Genomic DNA, 18,022 nt, shown 5'->3' on the forward strand with positions numbered 1-18,022 from the left:
TGGAATAGCTAGTAACCATGTGGGTATGAGAGGAGCTGTGCTGGGGACTGGGCCTGAGCTCCCTGTTCAGGTCCAGAAAAAGCTAAAAAGATCCTCAAAGTGTACAATGCTTCAACATAATGAAATGAGAAGAGAAAACACATTACAGTGTAATATAAGAAATTTACATCTAAATAAAAAATGGTTATTGAGGGGGAAGAAGTTGGACTTTTTCCAGCCTGACCTCCATTAACAAGGCACTACCAACAAAGCAGCTAGTGTAGCCCAGGGTGAGGGAGCTGGCAGCATGCAGAGCTCACAGAAAAGAAGCAGGCTCACTGACGAGACAGGCCAGATGAGAATGGTTGCCCCTGAGGTCCAAGAAGTCAAATTAGTGGCTAACAAAATCCTTCTAAGAAATAAATGGGAAGAAATGAAAATAGATTAGAGACAGGAGAAAGCAAGAGGGAGGTACAGTGAAGGGAGCCCAGGACTGTCCTGTGGCAGCAATCCCAAGAATTTCAGCTGAGCCCAGGGGAGATGGGAGCCTAAACCAAATCAGAACTGGGCGAAGAGGATTCCTTTCCTGGAGGAGGCCGGGCCTAATTGAATCTGTACCTAATTTTTGTTTCTGAAGCTTTTCTCATTTTTGTTTCAAACTCAGCCTCTGAAACCCTTATTCAAACTCGTTCATCCCATTATTTCCAGAGTTTCTAAGGAAGAATGGGGGTGCCAGTCGAAAGAGAACATCAGTTTAAAAAAGGCAAGAACATATCTTCCCTTGCCCCTCTCTGGGTTACCTGAGCCCTGAGAAAGCTCGGGAGGAGAGGTGTTCTGCAGAACGAAACTGCCCTGCTTCTAGACTCACAGGTGCTGTGAACTTGCAAAAAGATGGAGGTGTGCAGCCTGTCCCTCTGTGTGATACTGGGATATACAATAAGAAATATATACTTGGTCTTCATCCCTATTTCTGGCATTGAGTTCCTAAAACCCTTGGAATTTCCTAAGTGATGAGAATGATCAAGGTGTCTTTATTATTTTAATAAGGTGACTTTCAGAAGCACCTAAGGATGGGGACTGGTTGCTAGGATAACCAACCATAGGATAAGACGGTTGGAACTTTCAGGGAAGAGGAACTGGAGGTTGAATCAATCGCCAATGGCCAGTGATTTCATCAGTCATGCCTCTGTAGTGAAGCCTTCATAAAAACCCACAAGGACAGAGTTTGAACGCTTCCAGGTTGGTGAACACATGGAGATTCGTGGAAAGCGGTGAACTCGGAGAGACGCCCTATGGGCATCTCTTCCATCTGGCTGCTTCTGATTCATAGCCTTTTGTAATACACTGGTGATCTTAGTAAGTAAAATGTTTCTTGGAATCCTGTGAGCTGCTTTAGCAAATTAATCAAAACCGTGGTGGCATCCTCGGCACCGCTAAGCCATAGCCAGTCAGTCTGAAGCCTATGTGACAGCCTGGGCTTGTGACTGGCGTCTGAAGTGTGGAAGGCGATCTCGGGGGGCAGTGGGATCTGATGCCATCTCCAGGTAAATGGTGTCAGAACTGAGTTGAACCGTAGGACACCCAGCTGTGTCTGAGAATTGCTTGTTGAAGCGGGAAGACCCCTGCCACACATTGGAATTGGGTGGGCAGAACCTTACCCTGCTAGTAAATGGTCAGCGTATGTCCTGAGAAGATCTGGTCCACTAGCCACATACGTAGTACATATACATATTAGCTAAAAGAAGAGGGCCAGGGTGGTGCTTTTAAAGACCTCTCCTCATTAAAAAACCCATTCATTCAAGTAGGTGTCCTTGATAGACCTTGCTGTGTTCAGGGCATGTGTCTAGGTTTGGTAGCCCCAGGAGATACAAAAGGTATCTTGTGGAATTCCCACTCACCTCCAGGAAATGGAACACACCCATGTGAACTGCTGGGGAGCAGTTCTATAATATAATTGTTCAACAGGGGAAACACTGTATAACCCCAAACTCCAAATGCAAGTGCTAAAGGGACTAGATAGTGAGGGAGTGGTCAGAACAAGGGTTCCTACACAATAATAATCCTTTATACTCTCCAAACACTTGGGACTCAGCCAAACACACCCTTACGCACTACCTTATCGACTTCTAAAATAACTCTATGGGGTAGGTATGATCCTCATTTTTAAAATAGGAAAATTATATTCAGAGGGATTGAGACTTGCTTCAAGTCATAAACGTAGTAAATGACGGGACTGGAACCTGAACTCTGAATCCGAGTGTCTTCCTACTACGTGACACTCCCGGGGCGAACATCTGCTTTCTGGTCGATATCAGAACCCAGGAGACTCCGTGTCTCTTCCAGAGCCAAGCGGGAAGTTTGGGTGGGGCCATGACTAGCGCCAGGCCTCACGACAGACGTTCTGATGCTGCTCCGAGGTCTTTCACTTGGCAGCTGTCAGGGTCCATATGTGGGCTTATCTTTGGTACCAGGAGCAGAAGATGCTAAAACAATCACCAAGGGAGGCTTCTGGAGGAAATGAGGCAAGCTCACAAGAAGGACGTGAGGAAGACAGAATGGAACAGGGCACGAAGGGTATAAAAGGGCAGCAAGAGTGTCCCAAGAAGGACTGGTGATCCGCCTGGCCCACAGATATCCCGTAAATCTGTACCTAGACGTCAGTGTGGGTTCGTTCATGCTTGTCTTTGCAGCTGAGGGTGTGAGATGTCTCCATCGAGAGTCCTGCGTGCAATGGCAATGGTAAAGCCTCACGTGAAGAGTAGAAAAGATCCAAATCCCCTCAGATTTCTCTTTCACGTCCTCCTCTGAGTTGGCATCAGGAGCTCAGCGGGATCTGAAGGGATTTCTACACTGAGTCTTACTAGAGAGTCTCAGTTATTTGCTGGGCCAGTCTAGAGCCTCGGATCCCAGCCTGGATCTGATGACGTGTTCACGCGTCTGTCTCCTCCACTGAACTGTGAGGACAACACTGGGCCTTATTCAGATTAACAGAAGCATTTAATCAACACATATTAGATTAAATCGAACAGACTGGACCTGGCTCTGGTTCAGTGTGACTCAAAGCCTCCTTAGCGCCTTCAGTTTTCAAATGGACACGGAAATGCCTGGCCCGCTGGCCTCAGATGGCTGTCAGCTGTCATGAGGGCCTGATCAGTCATGTACATGTGAGCAGTATTAATACTTTCTAGTCCCATAAAACATCAAGGACTAATTTGATCACTTATAAAATGCCTACTTGGAGGTGACCCTGGGTTGGGTCCATGATATACATGGGAAATTTCCTCCACATTGTTTTCCCGTCAGAACATTCACAGGGTAGACCCTCAGTGAGTCTTTTCTGCCCAACTGATTTGACTGGTTGACAACCATAAGCCAGACCAGAAAAGGAAAGTTCTCCTGAGACCGCAGGAGCCTTCCAGTGTTCTCCATCAGTCTGGTAACGACGTCAGACAAGGCAAAGAGAACAGGAAGTGCTGGCCACCTTCAGCCATCCTAGTGTTCTCCCTGTTGACCACAGGCTGATTTCAGTTAGAGACCAGGAAAAGGGAACAGGGCTAGCAATCAACAGAAACCAGCATTAGGGAATCTCACTTGTAAGAATCCCTTAGGCATCTGTTATTTTTCCCATCTAAGTGTGGATCAGCCAGCCCCTAGACACTCCCTGAGAGATCCTGATTCAGGGCCCGGGTCTCTCCACCCTTCTGCGGACAAGGGCATCGTGGCCCAGAGGACCTGGGAAAGTGCCAGGTGCTGCCCATGAAAGCCCACACACCAGCTCTCCATAGCCGCCACCAGTGCCTGGACCAGACCAGCACCTGAGTTCTGCCTTTGGAAGCCACGGTTTGGGTGAGGGGGTGTTCTTCCAGGGTGGAAAGGCCAAGACAGCAGAGAGCCCTGGGCCCTAGTGGCAGAGGAGACTCATTGAGAGGGTGAGGACAGGCGTCACACTTTTTTTTTTTTTTTTTTTGCGGTACGCGGGCCTCTCACTGCTGTGGCCTCTCCCGTTGCGGAGCACAGGCTCCGGATGCGCAGGCTCAGCGGCCATGGCTCACGGGCCCAGCCGCTCCGCGGCATGTGGGATCTTCCCGGACCAGGGCACGAACCCATGTCCCCTGCATCAGCAGGTGGACTCTCAACCACTGCGCCACCAGGGAAGCCCGAAATTCACTCTTTAACACTGCATTCCAACACACACCCAGTTCTCCCCCTTGAGTTTCTCCGCACTTGTTGCTAGCACTGTATTGACCTCTCGCCCTCGCTCCCTTCCTCCCTTCTTCCAACAGTGGATACTTGCTAAGTCCCAGACCTCGCAGCCTCCTGGGGGGCGGGGCAGCAGGTATTCCTGCTGCCCTGTGATGAGTGCTCAGCTGACAGAGTGAGCGGAGTTGTAGCGGGGCAGGGAGGACACAACATTCCACCTGGGCCTTAAAGGGTCAGTAGAGTTCTGCCAGGCCCAGGGGCTGGGGTCGGGGGAGGGCATATAAGGCAAAGGAGACAGCTTGGAAAGGACCATGCCTGGGCAACAGTGAGCGACTCAGTGTACACCAGCTGGTGTGTGTGTGTGTAGGTGGGCGGGGGGAGGCTGGAGGTGACGAGGCTGCAAAGGTGGTCTGCAGACAGGTGGTCAGGGGGCTGGGAATGTGGATTCTGTTCTGTGGGTGGGGAGGCATGGACAAGGGTGGCCTGTCCACGGTGGAGAAGGGCACAGGCGCAGTGGTGTCTGAGGCCAGTTTGCACCAGTTAGGAATTGATTGTTAAATTTTACTGATTCTTGTGAACTGGTTGATTTGACATTGGGAGTTTAAAATCAGCAACGGTAGGCATGTTTATACCAAAGACATCAGCAAACATCACAAATCATTTTTTTTTTTTGAAGCTGGTTTTTAACATTTATGGGTACGCGTGTGTGTACATGTGTGTGCTTGCACATGTGCATACACACACGTGTGTAGAGTTGCTAGAAATCACAAGGAAGAGGCCTAGCAACAACCAGGAAAAGGTATTCCAGGCAGAACTACATGCGATCTTGGCACACTCACCAGCCTCAGATTCTTCATCGCTTGGGGAAACATGCCTTGATGTAACTGCAATTTGCCAACTTTCATTACCTGCACGCCTCTGACGGGATGGTTTCCTGGGAAAAAAATCCTGGAAGAAAACAAATGGCAAACAGTGTCAGTAGCTCTCACTGGTGCAGTCAGCACAGTCAGGAGACTATGAAAGTGGGAGCAAATGCTGGGTGTGAATGTCAGTGAGCCACTGAGAAGAATCAGCTCTGCAGCCGGGAGAACGTGATACCGAGGGAAGAAGCACACTATTGGTCTCCTGTTCCCCAGAATGCCTTTTGCATTGGGGAAAAAAATGACAGGACTGGAATACCTCTCTAATAAACACTAAAAGAAGAGAATCTGGACCTCTGCGTTTATATTTGGCAGGGGGTGTAGGGACCAGGTGCCAATCTTATCCTCCAACCTCCCCCGTGAAACTCCAACACCCAGGATAGCCTTGGACCAGAAGCTGGCCTCTCAGTGTATAATTGTTAAGTAAATGAATTTTCATTTACTTTCAGGATTCCCCATATAGAAACGCCCACACGCTCCTTTTAACCGCAAAGCTCCCTGAGTCTCAGTGCAGAGTCCATCATTCATCACAGAGTCCACCTTTCTTACAGGCCCCGTGTATTTATTCTGTCATCACTGGACTCTGTTTTTTTGTTTTTGTTTTTAACATCTTTATTGGAGTATAATTGATTTACGACGTTGTGTTAGTTTCTGCTGTATAACAAATTGAATCAGCTATGCGTATACATATATCCCCATATCCCCTCCCTCTTGTGTCTCCCTCCCACCCTCCCTATCCCACCCCTCTAGATGGTCACAAAGCACCGAGTTGATCTCCCTGTGCTATGCAGCTGCTTCCCACTAGCTATCTATTTTACATTTGGTAGCGTCTATATGTCCATGCCACTCTCTCACTTCGTCCCAGCTTACCCTTCCCCCTCCCCCTGTCCTCAAGTCCATTCTCTGTGTCTGCGTCTTTATTCCTGTCCTGCCCTTAGGTTCTTCAGAACCATTTTTTTTTTTTTTAGATTCCATATATATATATATATATATATATATATATATCACTGGACTCTTTGGATTCAGACACCCCATCTGTGCTTGCTACCGTGTTGCATGTAGGAACTCTGTACATACTTGACCTCTTTCATACCCAACAGAATAGAACAGGGTGTTGCAGTGGACCAAAGAATGAAAACCCAGGACTATGTTTCAGACCCAGTGTTATTTCAACTCGATTCAACAAGAATGTATTACGTGAGATTCAACAAAATGTGTACAGTTTGGCCCCTTCTGCCCCCCACATCCTCTAGCCTGATAAGTCTCCTGACCTCCGGCTGTATGTGCAAGATCAATCCTGAGGCCGGGGGACATACTATACTGTATATATATGATCTTTTCCCTCAAGGCCCAATAATCCCATGAGACACAAGGCAAACATTCATACCACAGTTTAAAAATATCACAGAATAGAGCATGATTTAGTGTCCCGATGAAGCCTATGTTAATTAGTAGATGGCAATGCTCAGTTCAAGTGTGTGGAATGAACTGAGAAAATGATACAGGAGTTATGAAAAGGAGAGTTATGATTGGTTGGACCAGGGAAGGTTTCTTAGAAGAGGGTAAGAGGACTTAACCTGGCTCCCCAGGATCTGAGAAGGTTTGTCTGGGTGGGGAGAACGGAAACACATCCAAACTGTTGCATGGCACGAGCGAGGGTGCATTCCAGATGCTTCCCATCCAGAGAACATAGGTGCCTGCCTGTAGGCCTGAGTCATGGCTTATACGGGGCTTACCATGTGCCAAGCACTGTTCTGCTTTTCATTTATGAACTAGTCATGGAACCCACATTCAGCCTCTGCTGTGTAATAGAGATGAGGTAGCTTTATCAGGAGAGACATGTATGTTCTCTGATTAGTATACTATCTTCAAACCATTCCCTCTCCCTGAACCTCAGCTCTTCCCCACATGAAATGTGATATAGAAACTTTTTTCATTCAGGCTCTTAAAGAAGCAGAAAGCAGTACCTCAGAGAGAGGTATTTAAATTAATAGAAGGTCGGCCATGCTTCTCTTAAAGAGCTGAAAAGGGAGCGGGGGGGAACAAAGGGGACACCTGGGTCCTGGATTTTCCGTCGTCTTCTGAGCATGCCAAGAGATCAGTCACTTCACCTCTCCCCCTTACAAAATGAACATCATGATCTACTTTTGTGGAAAAGATTTTAAGATTCCCCAGACAAAAGGCTTAAATATAGGACGCCACTGCCCTGTACTTAATTGCCTTGGACACTTTCCTTGAAAAACACACCTGCATTTGGAACTTTATTTTATTGCTGTGAATGTGGCATAATTAAATTTAAAGGCCAAAATGTAATTTCATACTAATCATCATTCCATTAAGTGGATGTCTGTCACATCAGTTAGCAGAAGGAAAGAAAATCTTTGGTTCTATGGTGGCAGAGAAAGTGGTGCATAATTACTCCATGAAAGGTACTTGCTCCGGTTGCTTAAAGATATTAAAAAATGAAGTGGAGTTTAATCAGGAGAGGATGAGGAAGTGTCTGGGAGGGGGACTTCCACATAAATATTTACGGAGCAGCCTAACAGCTCTGGCAGGGGTGCTGAGTGTGTGCCTGGGTTGTTTCTGGAGGCCTCCCAGCTGACATATGGAATAAGCATCATGATTACTTGCTGGAATAGCACCCCAAGGAAAACCGGTGAAGCTCACTCCTGCTGGGAGAAGTTCTCTACCCAGGGCGTGGGCTTTCATCAACTTTACCGTGTGTGACAGTGATGAGAGGAGGCCTGCAAGAGGTCTTCAATCACAGACTGTCAGGAATCAAGGCCAGGCTGAGAGCCTGAACCAGAGGAGGAATCAGGGATGCCTGAGGACTGCAGGGACTAAAACAGGAGTCTGAGTGGGAAGGTGTAGTAGCTAGGAGAGGCCAGGTACTGTGCCCAGTGCATAAAGGATACAAGAAGCCCACGGTGAGTCCCTGCCCTTGCTTAGGATACAGTCTGATTGCAGATGTGAAGCAAATTGAGTTATGATACAGAGAGGATTATGAGAGCTGCCAGACCACGGCACAGACAATGGGTGCTCCAGAAGCAGTGGAGACCACAGTGATCAGGGAGATTCCCTGGAGCAGCAGAGCTTGAGCTGGTTCAGACTGGAAGAGGCGATGGGCTGCTAGGACAGCATGTGGAGCATGGGGAGGGCGGGTAGCTCTGGCAACGGTACCGGAGGCTGGAGACAAAGGGCCAGTGAATGCATGATCTGACCGGCAGCGAAGGAGAGCGGGAGAGGAGGTGCACCTGAGGCCAGGCTGTGCAGAGGCATCCATGCCCAGCTAGGAGGTTCAGACTTTGCTTGCAGGCAGCTGGGCCCTACAGAGGGGCTGAGGGTGTTTCACCAGAATAGGAGACAGGATAAATTGGAAAAGAGACTCTAGAGGCAGAGAGACCTGAGTCAAGATGTGGTCATGAGAACAGAAAAGAAGGATCTGATGCAAAAAATGGCCTACAGCTGATTCAACAGGACCTGGAGACTTGCTGGGGTCTGGCAGTCAGAGCTGACTCCCAAGATTCAGAAATTGAAATGCCGCCACAAAAAACACAAGCAAACTATGTAATAACAAAATCATTCAGCAAGGCATTCTACTTGTTTGGGTGTTATAAATTTTCTTTTCATGGGTACAGTGCTAACAATCACGTGGTCCAGGATGCTGGGCCTAGAATGGAAAAAGTGCCCTTGGTGTTTCTGAGGTGAATAAGTGTATAGGAAGAAGGCGTTTAAACAAGCAGAGAAAAGCAGCAGCACACATGCTAGTTTAATTCAGACCCATAAACACCAGGATCTTGCTGCCATATTCTACAAGGAGGCTGAGGGTCAGGGAACTGGAATGTCTCAAGTTAAAAGGGGGTAGCGAAAAACATGGCAGGACCTATGTTGGCAGGACCCATGTTGTTGGTCTTGCTGAGGTTTTTCCACATGATGCAATTACCAATCACACTGTTTCATTACAGGTAGAGTTTTGACATTTATATGACAGGAAAAACCATTTATTGTTAGGGTTATTTTTTAGAACTGATATAAAATACATCACTGAATTTAAAAAAAAGCTTAACTTGACTCTATAAACTGTATTTTAGAGTAACCAAATAGCTATAATGTATGAATTTTAGCTGATAAATGTGAATTTTAGCTGATTAATGTGAAATCTAATTCTAATGATGGAATTAGAAAAATCAGCATTTTGCAACTCTTGAAGAATCCACAAAAAAAGTATCACTAGATGAAATCAGCAGATCAAAGAATGATGGAAAATTTTTAAATGGATAAACCAGGTTGTTGCCATCTGAACCCACTGATCAGTCTTAGCATCACTAAAGTGGGACAGCCAGATATTACATGCTATCTGATATGATGCAATAAGAAGGATTTTACACCACCTATAAAGGATCCTTGCCAAAAAACAAAAACAGAAACAAAGAAACTAAATTTATTCAAGCCCATAAAGTTAAATTCCATTTCATAGGAAAAACAAGTGGTAGAGGAACAAATAAAAGCAACCAGCTAAATTCGAGATATGGGAAATTCTACAGGACCTTCACCCAGGATCTTCAGCAGGTCAATGGCGTGAAAAGAAAAAGATGGCAGGGGAGGAGAACACTCTAGATTGAAAGAGACTTAAGAGATACAACAGTCAAATGTAATTTGCAGACCTTCTGCATCTTAAAACAACTGTAAAAAGACATTTCTGATTCAATCTAGGAAATTTGAACATGAAATGGCATTGTGGGTAAGAAAATGTCCACATTTTTCAGAGATACAAACTGAAGTATGCATGGATAGAATGATGTAATGACTGAGTTTTGATTTAAATTTCTTCAGCATAATTTCTCTTTCCAGCAATGGTGGGTTACCTTGTTTCAGACCAAACCCTGTGCTAAGAACAAGAAACATTAGACAAAATATTTATAAAATTCTGTTTGGGGCTTCCCTGGTGGCGTAGTGGTTAAGAATCTGCCTGCTAATGCAGGGGACACGGGTTCGAGCCCTGGTCTGGGAGGATCCCACATGCCGCGGAGCAACTAGGCCCGTGAGCCACAACTACTGAGCCTGCTCATCTGGAGCCTATGCTCCACAACAAGAGAGGCTGCGATAGTGAGAGGCCTGTGCACCGCGATGAAGAGTGGCCCCTGCTTGCCACAACTAGAGAAAGCCCTCGCACAGAAACGAAGACGCAACACAGCAAAAATAAATTAATAAACTCCTACCCACAACATCTTCTTTAAAAAAAAAAATCTGTTTGAAGGTGTCAAAGAATCACAGAGGGACAGGGGTCTGGATGTGGCAAAATGGCAGAAAGAGCAGAAGCTCAAGTAGGTGATCCTTACACCTTGCTGCTTTTCCCTTTGCTGATTTGAAAGTAGAGGCAGATAGGCTAAACAGCTGAGCAGAAGTTTTGGCAGTCTCAAGGATATGGAGACACAGAGCTTGGAGTTCAGGGCTTAGCAAAGATGAGAAGGAGCTCCAGTAAACATCCCCAACTTTCATTTGTGAGCCCCACCAAAGGGCTACAATCCAGGAATAGTGGTAAGCCATAAACAGACTGGCCCTCCCAAAGACTGAATCATTTCAAACCCTGACTGGAGTAAGGTGATCTGTTTCTACCCTGACTGCCAAAAGCAAAAGTAAATTCTCTCTGAAGGAAGATAACATAATCCTGAATCTCAATTATCTCTCTAATTTTTCTATACAATGTCCTGCATTCAGTAAACTTATAACCAGGCATACAAAAAGATAAGAACTGTCTGAAAACCAAGAGAAAAACATAGACAATGAAACAAACCTACAGGTTTGCAGATATTGAGGCTCTAATAAATCAATTAAGAAACAATTATAAAAAGTATGTTTGCAAACTTAATAATAGAAAAGAACTTTAGCAGAAAATTGAAATTATATAAAACATAACCAATGAAAATTCTAGAACTGAACAATAGAAAACTGAAATTAAGATCTCAGTAGTTTAACATCAGACTTATCACAGCCAAGGAAAGAATTAGAGAACTGGAAAGCAGGTCAAAAGAATATATCAGTTGCAAAACAAAGAGAGATGAGGAAATGGAAAATAAAGGGGAACACAGGTCTCATATAGGTAAACTGGAATCTCAAATGAGAGATGGGAGAGGATGGCAGAAGCAATATCTAAAGCCATAATGGCTGAGAATTTTCAGAAGTAATGAAAGCTAAGAATTGTAAAAAGAATAAAATAATTCAAATAAGGGGAAAAGAGGGGGAAGTAAGGTGAGAGATAAACTAAGTGTTGCAAAATCTTGATAATTATTGAAACTGGATAATAGATATATGAAGGTTCATTATATTTTTCTATTTTTGTGTATGTTTGAAATTTTTCATAATTAAAAAAGCAGAACACTGGGTTTTACTTTTTCACCTTCAGAAGTTATGGACTCTGGTAGATAACTGCCCCAAGTTTCAGAAGATTTTGGAATTTTACTTAATTCTAAGTCTTATATAGAAATGAAATGATACACACAATGAGTGGCATACAGTGGCCTTCCACACTGTCAAGACATCAGATCGACACTACTTGATAGCTAGAAGAACAGCAGATGTAACAGCAGCTCACACTCAGCATTAAGAAGCTTTGCTCTAGGTCTTAAATCAAGTGTAGAAACTCATTGTCAAACACCATGGGTAACTGAGACAAGGAAGCATGAAAAGGCAGATGGAGTCATAGGATGTTCCTTAGAGTCTTTTTGAGTTAAACCAGCTGCTGTATGGAAGTTATTTATGCCTTTGTGGTAGGGTAGCTTTATTTGTAATATGATACATTTTTGTTGTTGTTAGTTAAAAAAACAAAGATCCTAACATTGGGAAACAAAACCAAAGAAAAAAGGACAGACTATACTGGGAACTTCAGAACAAGGAGAACTATTTCTTACCATTTCTTAATTAATTCACACAGTCTGGAGAGGTGCTGCTCTCCAAGTGGGGTGATGAAGCCTTACTTCTCCATTACCTCTACAGCTTGGTTCTGTTGGTGACAGGAGGATCAGGGCCATGAATTCTCACTTGTTTCCAAAAGAAAAAGGTCCTGGCTTCCAGCCTAGATTGAACCCTCACCTCTTGCTCCATCTGTGACATGTGCTGTCAGCCCCACAGCATTGAGAAAGATGGCTCTGCCACCCACCCCCCCCCCACCTCCTGCCACCTGAGTATAGGAAAATAAATTCATAGTGCTTCTTATAACCCCACCACACATCACAATGGGATTTTACAGTGTTACACTGAGACTTTGTCTCAATGCAATGAGATTTTTCTTGGGTTTATTTTATGCCATAAAATGAGTAAGCAGGATAATTTCCTTACACAAAGAATGCATTTCTGCCTCTCTTAATTTCCACCAAATAGGTCCTTCACTCACAAGGCAGAGCTTTCTTACGCTCAGAAGTTTGACAATTTATAATTATTTGTATATGATCCATTGTTCGAAAGAATCTCTAAATCAGATAATAAGTACAAGAGAGCTTTTTGTTTATTTTAAATGCTCAAGTAATTCAGCCTCTGGAGCAGAGGTTTTATGGTAGATAAATTAGAATGAGGGAGTTTGAGAAGATTTGGATTTAAGACCTGGTTCTTCCAAGCAGTTAGCAGAGTGACCACTTCACATCACAATTAACCTGATGGTAAGAAAACAGATGGGAGAACATTTGGGACTGTCAATCACATATAAACACAAACTAGTATTATTAAGTTTCCAGGGATAGTGGATGTAAGGTAATTAGTTGCGACGCACTTTTACATCCATATTGAGATAAACAATGGGAAAAAAAAATCACTCAATTTTGTTGCAAAGTGTAAAAAGATAGCCTAATAGCACCAAAATAGTTATATTCCAACAGCCAAAAGACCCACCTGGATCACCTGTGTGTTTGCCTGTTCCTTTTTAAATGCAACTTGAATATGTAGCAACACAAAGAGAAGCCTGGTGGGGTCTGGAGAAACTGAGAAGATACTGGCTAAGTAGCCAGGAGCTGCCTCCTTAAGGAAAGACTTACGATGCAGATAGGGTTGTGTCCAATTTTGAACCTAAAAGTTTGAGTTTTAGCTTTCTTTTTAGAAAAATGAACAGAGAAGACATTGCCCATACTTATAACTTTCAACTTAGGTGTGCTTAGTTTCATTTAATGTGGATTTGTGCTCAAATTTCCTCATGCTCTTTCCAGACCTGCTCATGTGCTGCCTGGCCCACTGGCAGTTTGGCTAACAGCAGGGAGACATCATAGGCCAGTCCATGCGGTTGGCCTTGTATGCAGCACAGTGGAAAGAACTGGTCAGAATCTTCCAGGCAGGCAGGATGGTACTCCGCTGTATGCAAATAGTCCTTTTTGATACTCATAATGGTGAGAGTACTGTCCTTTGTCTGGCTTTTGCCTGTCTCATATCTTACAGCACTTTTTTCTTAGGGTATGGAATATTTAATACTATTTTGAAATATTTCAAAAAGGCCAGCCAGTATGACTGAATTATACTGTAACTATAATTTAGTTATTAAGTCCTTGGGAAAAAAATGGCAGTGAGATTTTCATTAGAAAACTTCCACTTGGGGATTTCCCTGGTGGTCCAGTGGGTAAGACTCCACGCTCCCAATGCAGGGGGCCTGGGTTTGATCCCTGGTCAGGGAACTAGATCCCACATGCATGCTGCAACTAAGAGTCCGCGTGCTGCAACTAAGAAGTCCGCCTGCCGCCACTAAAAGATCCTCCATGCTGCAACTAAGACCTGGCACAGACAAAATAAATAAAAATAAATAATAAAGTTTTAAAAAGTTTCTACCTTAAAAAAAAGAAAGAAAAGTTCCACTTGTCCTGTACAAGGTCTATTTGTCCACTTATATGGGCAATAAAAGACACCTCTGAAGTTCTGGATAGGTACTCTAAATCCCCTAAATATCTGAATACACAGATGATCATATCACTCTGAGATCATTTCCCAAAAAGAAGCCCTTGAGTAGAAATTTTAAAATTTATTTTCATAAATCATTTATTCATTTGGGCCTGTTCAGATTTATGAAAACTGTTTTAATGCTGTTTCTGGTAATATGGCAAGCTTAATAGCCATATTGATTATCTCACTGAAAACAATGTAAAATGATAGATAAAATATTTTTTAAAGTAATAACGTCCTGGCAAGATAGTAAAGAACTGTCAGGCCAAAATCTAAATGAAGAGGTACCTTTGAGAAGTAAGCAGGATTGCGAAACCAATGCTATACTGGTGTGCTGAAACCTCTGGCTTCATCTGCTTTTTGGAGCTTGCGGGGCAGAAGAGCAAGCTCAGTGTCTACCCAATGGTGAATGGTCTAATAGGGAAGCTTCCCCTCTTTCCAATCATGGGAGGCAGATTATATTCAAAAGAGTCACAGTAAGGCTGGCAGTGAAAGCCAGAAGCCAGTAGAATGATACCTTCAATGTGCCTAGGAAAAATTATTCCTAGTCTAGTATTCTATATCCTCAAAAATATCTTTCAAGAATCAAGATGGAGAGGTACAGGTTCAAGGTTACTTTTAGAGGTGATGAAAATGTTCTAGAATTGACTGTGTGGATGGTTGCACATATCTTTGAACATAGTAAAAAACCAATGAATTGTACACTTTAAATGGGTAAATTGTATGGTAAGTGAATTAATTACATCTCAACAAAACTTTAACAAAAAGAATGAGACGTTAGCACCCACAAAATGAAATACTTAGGTATAAATCTAGCAAAATATATAGAAGATCTATATAAGGAAAACTATAAAACTCTGATGAACAAAATCAGAATAAATGGAAAGATATTCCATGTTCACTGATAGGAAGACTCAATATTGTCTAAATGTCAGTTCTTCCCATCTTGATCTATAGATTCAATGCAATCCCAATCAAAACTCTAGCAAGATATTTTGTGGATGTCAACAAACTGATTCTAAAGTTTTATGGAGAGGCAAAAGACCCAGAATAGCTAGCACAATACTGAAGGAGAAGATTAAAACTGGAGGACTGACACTACCCAACTTCAAGACTTAATGTAAAGCTACAGTAATCAAGACAGTGTGGTACTGTATTTGTGAAAGAAAAGAAAAAATGGATCAATGGAACAGAATAGACCCACATAAATACAGTCAACTGATCTTTGACCAAGAAGCAAAGGCAATACAATGGAACAAAGGCAGGTTTTTTCTTTAACAAATGTTTCCGGAACAACTGGACATCCATATGCCCCCCCCCAAAAAAAGAATCTAGACACAGATCTTAACACCCTTCACAAAAAAGAATTCAAAATTGATCTTGGGTGTGGTGGTACCTTTTTAGTTACAACAACAAAAACATGATCCATGAAAGAAATAATTGAGAAGCTGAACTTCATTAAATAAAAAACTTCTGCTCTGTAAGACAATGTCAAGAGAATGGGAAGATAAACCACAGACTGGGAGAAAATATTTGCAAAAGACACATCTGATAGAGGGTTGTTACCCTAAATATACAAAGAACTCTTAAAGTGCAACAATAGGAAAAAAACCAATTTAAAAAATGGGCCAAAAACCTGAACAGATATCTTACCAGAGAAGATGGCAATTAAGGATATGAAAAGATGCCCCATATTATATGTCATCAGGGAAATGCAAACTAAAATAACAATGACATATCAGTATACATCTATTAGAATAGCCAGAACACTGACAACACTAAATGCTGGCGAGGATGTGGAACAACAGTTCTCATTCATGGCTAGTGGGAATGCAAAAGGGTACAGCCACTTTGGAAGAGTTTGGCGGTTTCTTGCAAAACTAAACATGCTAAACAGACTAAACCACAGTACCCAGGAATGGTGTGCCTTGGTATTTACCCAAAGGAGTTGAAAACTTAACATCCACACAAAAACCTACACATGGATATTTATAGCAGCTTTGTTCACAACTGCCCAAACTTGAAAGCAACAAAAATGTCCTTCAGTAGGTGAATGGATAAATAAACTATGGTATATCCAGACAATGGAATATTATCCAGTGCTAAAAAGAAATGACCTATCAAGCTATGAAAAGACATGGAGTAACCTTAAGTGTATAATACTAAATGAAAGAAGCCAATCTGAAAGGGCTACATTCCAACTCTATGACATTCTGGAAAAGGCAAAACTATGGAGACAATAAAAAGATCAGTGGTTCCCAGGAGTTTAGAGGTGAAGGAGGGATGAAGAGGCAGAGCACAGAGGATTTTTCAGGGCAGTGAAATACTCTATATGATACCATAATGATAGATACATGTCATTATACATTTGTCCAAACCCATAAAATGTACAACACCAAGAGTGAACCCTAATGTAAACTATGGACTTTGGGTTACTGTGATGTGTCACTATAGGTTCGTCAATTGTAACAAATGTCCCACTCTGATGGGGAATGTTGATGATGAGCAAGGCTATGCATGTATGGGGTAGGGAGTATATGGGAAATCTCAGTACATTCCACTCAATTTTGCTGTGAACATAAAACTGTTTTTTAAAAAACTAAGCCTTAATTTATAAAAAGGAATGAGGTTGAAATAAAGACATTTTTGGACAAAGAAAAATTGTGTATTTGTCACCTCAGATCTCAACAAAAGGAATTTCTAATTATGTACTTCTGGTAGAAGGAAAGTGAGCCAAGATGGGAAGTCTAAGGGCAAGAAGGACTGAAGAATAAAGAGAATGCTTACATGGGTTAATCTACGAACACTGACAAACAAAACAATTTTAGAGGGTTAAAAATATGGTAAAAATAAAAAATACAATAAGCACACCATATATGTCATTAGGGAAGAAAACAGGATTCAAGAATTCTAAAGTCCTTCTAAATCCAGGAAGAACCTACAGTGATTACATGCATATTTACCTTATATTTCTTTAAGTAGTTCATCTATAATTTATATACCTATGGAAGGTAGGATATATTTAATAATAAAATAGTCTTAAATAACTGATTTAACATTCAGTTTTAATTTCTAGATACAAAGCCTTTGTGTAAAGAACAATTAAATTAATTATAACCTATGAACTTAATGATCTTAAAAGATTGAGCATTAAATCAAGAAGGGAACACTGGTTTTTAATTTTTTAAAAAATTTATTAATTTTACTTATTTTTATCTTTAGCTGTGTTGGGTCTTTGTTGCTGTGCATGGGCTTTCTCTAGTTGCAGTGAGTGGGGGCTACTCTTCGTTGCGGTGTGTGGGCTCCTCATTGCGGTAGCTTCTCTTGTTGCAGAGCACAGGCTCTAGACGCGCAGGCTTCAACAGATGTTGCACGCGGGCTCAGTAGTTGTGGCTCATGGGTTCTAGAGTGCAGGCTCAGTAGTTGTGGTGCACGGGCTTAATCGCTCTGTGGCATGTGGGATCCTCCCGGACTGGGGCTCGAACCTGCATCCCCTGCATTGGCAGGCGGATTCTTAACCACTGAGCCACCAGGGAAGCCCAACACTGTGGTTTTTAAAATGTACATACTTTTCCTTTGTTTGGAAGGAAAAAATTAAATTTATAAAAAGTTAACAACTAGTAAAAAGTTGCACAATCTAGTTTTAAATAGAAGATGAAATATAGTTTGCCATCTATAAGCTTAACCAAGTTGTATGTCTGTATCTATAAAACAGTGTGTCTCTAACAAAACTGAGAGTGTTGCTGTTGACATGTATTCCAGAAGTGACAGGTACTTTTACTGAAATTAGCTGATACAGATACCAAGCACTCAAGAGCCCCTAGCTCTTGAAGAAGTCTTAGGCTCCCAGAGCACAGGTGTTGGGAGGAGCTGGAACGTGTGCTGAGAAGCAGAGATGTTCTCTTTTGCAGTGATTTCCAAAGGAAAATATAGTCTCTTGGGGCAGAGAATATGGCACTGCTTAGATGTAGAATTGTGAGACAGTGAGTCTGTGGCAAGGGTTGGCAAAC

At 42.7% G+C, this 18,022-nt stretch overlaps 1 protein-coding gene across 1 annotated transcript in view; it reads right to left on the bottom strand.

Moving 5' to 3' along the window:
- The window catches only part of SMYD3 (SET and MYND domain containing 3), a 714,060-nt gene that overhangs the window by 13,300 nt on the left and 682,738 nt on the right, over nucleotides 1–18,022 (bottom strand). Inside the window, exon 11 of the mRNA XM_059997139.1 lies at nucleotides 5,019–5,127. Coding sequence (XP_059853122.1) covers nucleotides 5,019–5,127 — 109 coding nt within the window. The remainder of the gene's footprint in view (nucleotides 1–5,018; nucleotides 5,128–18,022) is intronic.

This window comes from Delphinus delphis, chromosome 1 (genome assembly GCF_949987515.2).
Source record: "Delphinus delphis chromosome 1, mDelDel1.2, whole genome shotgun sequence".
Lineage (NCBI taxonomy): Eukaryota > Metazoa > Chordata > Mammalia > Artiodactyla > Delphinidae > Delphinus > Delphinus delphis.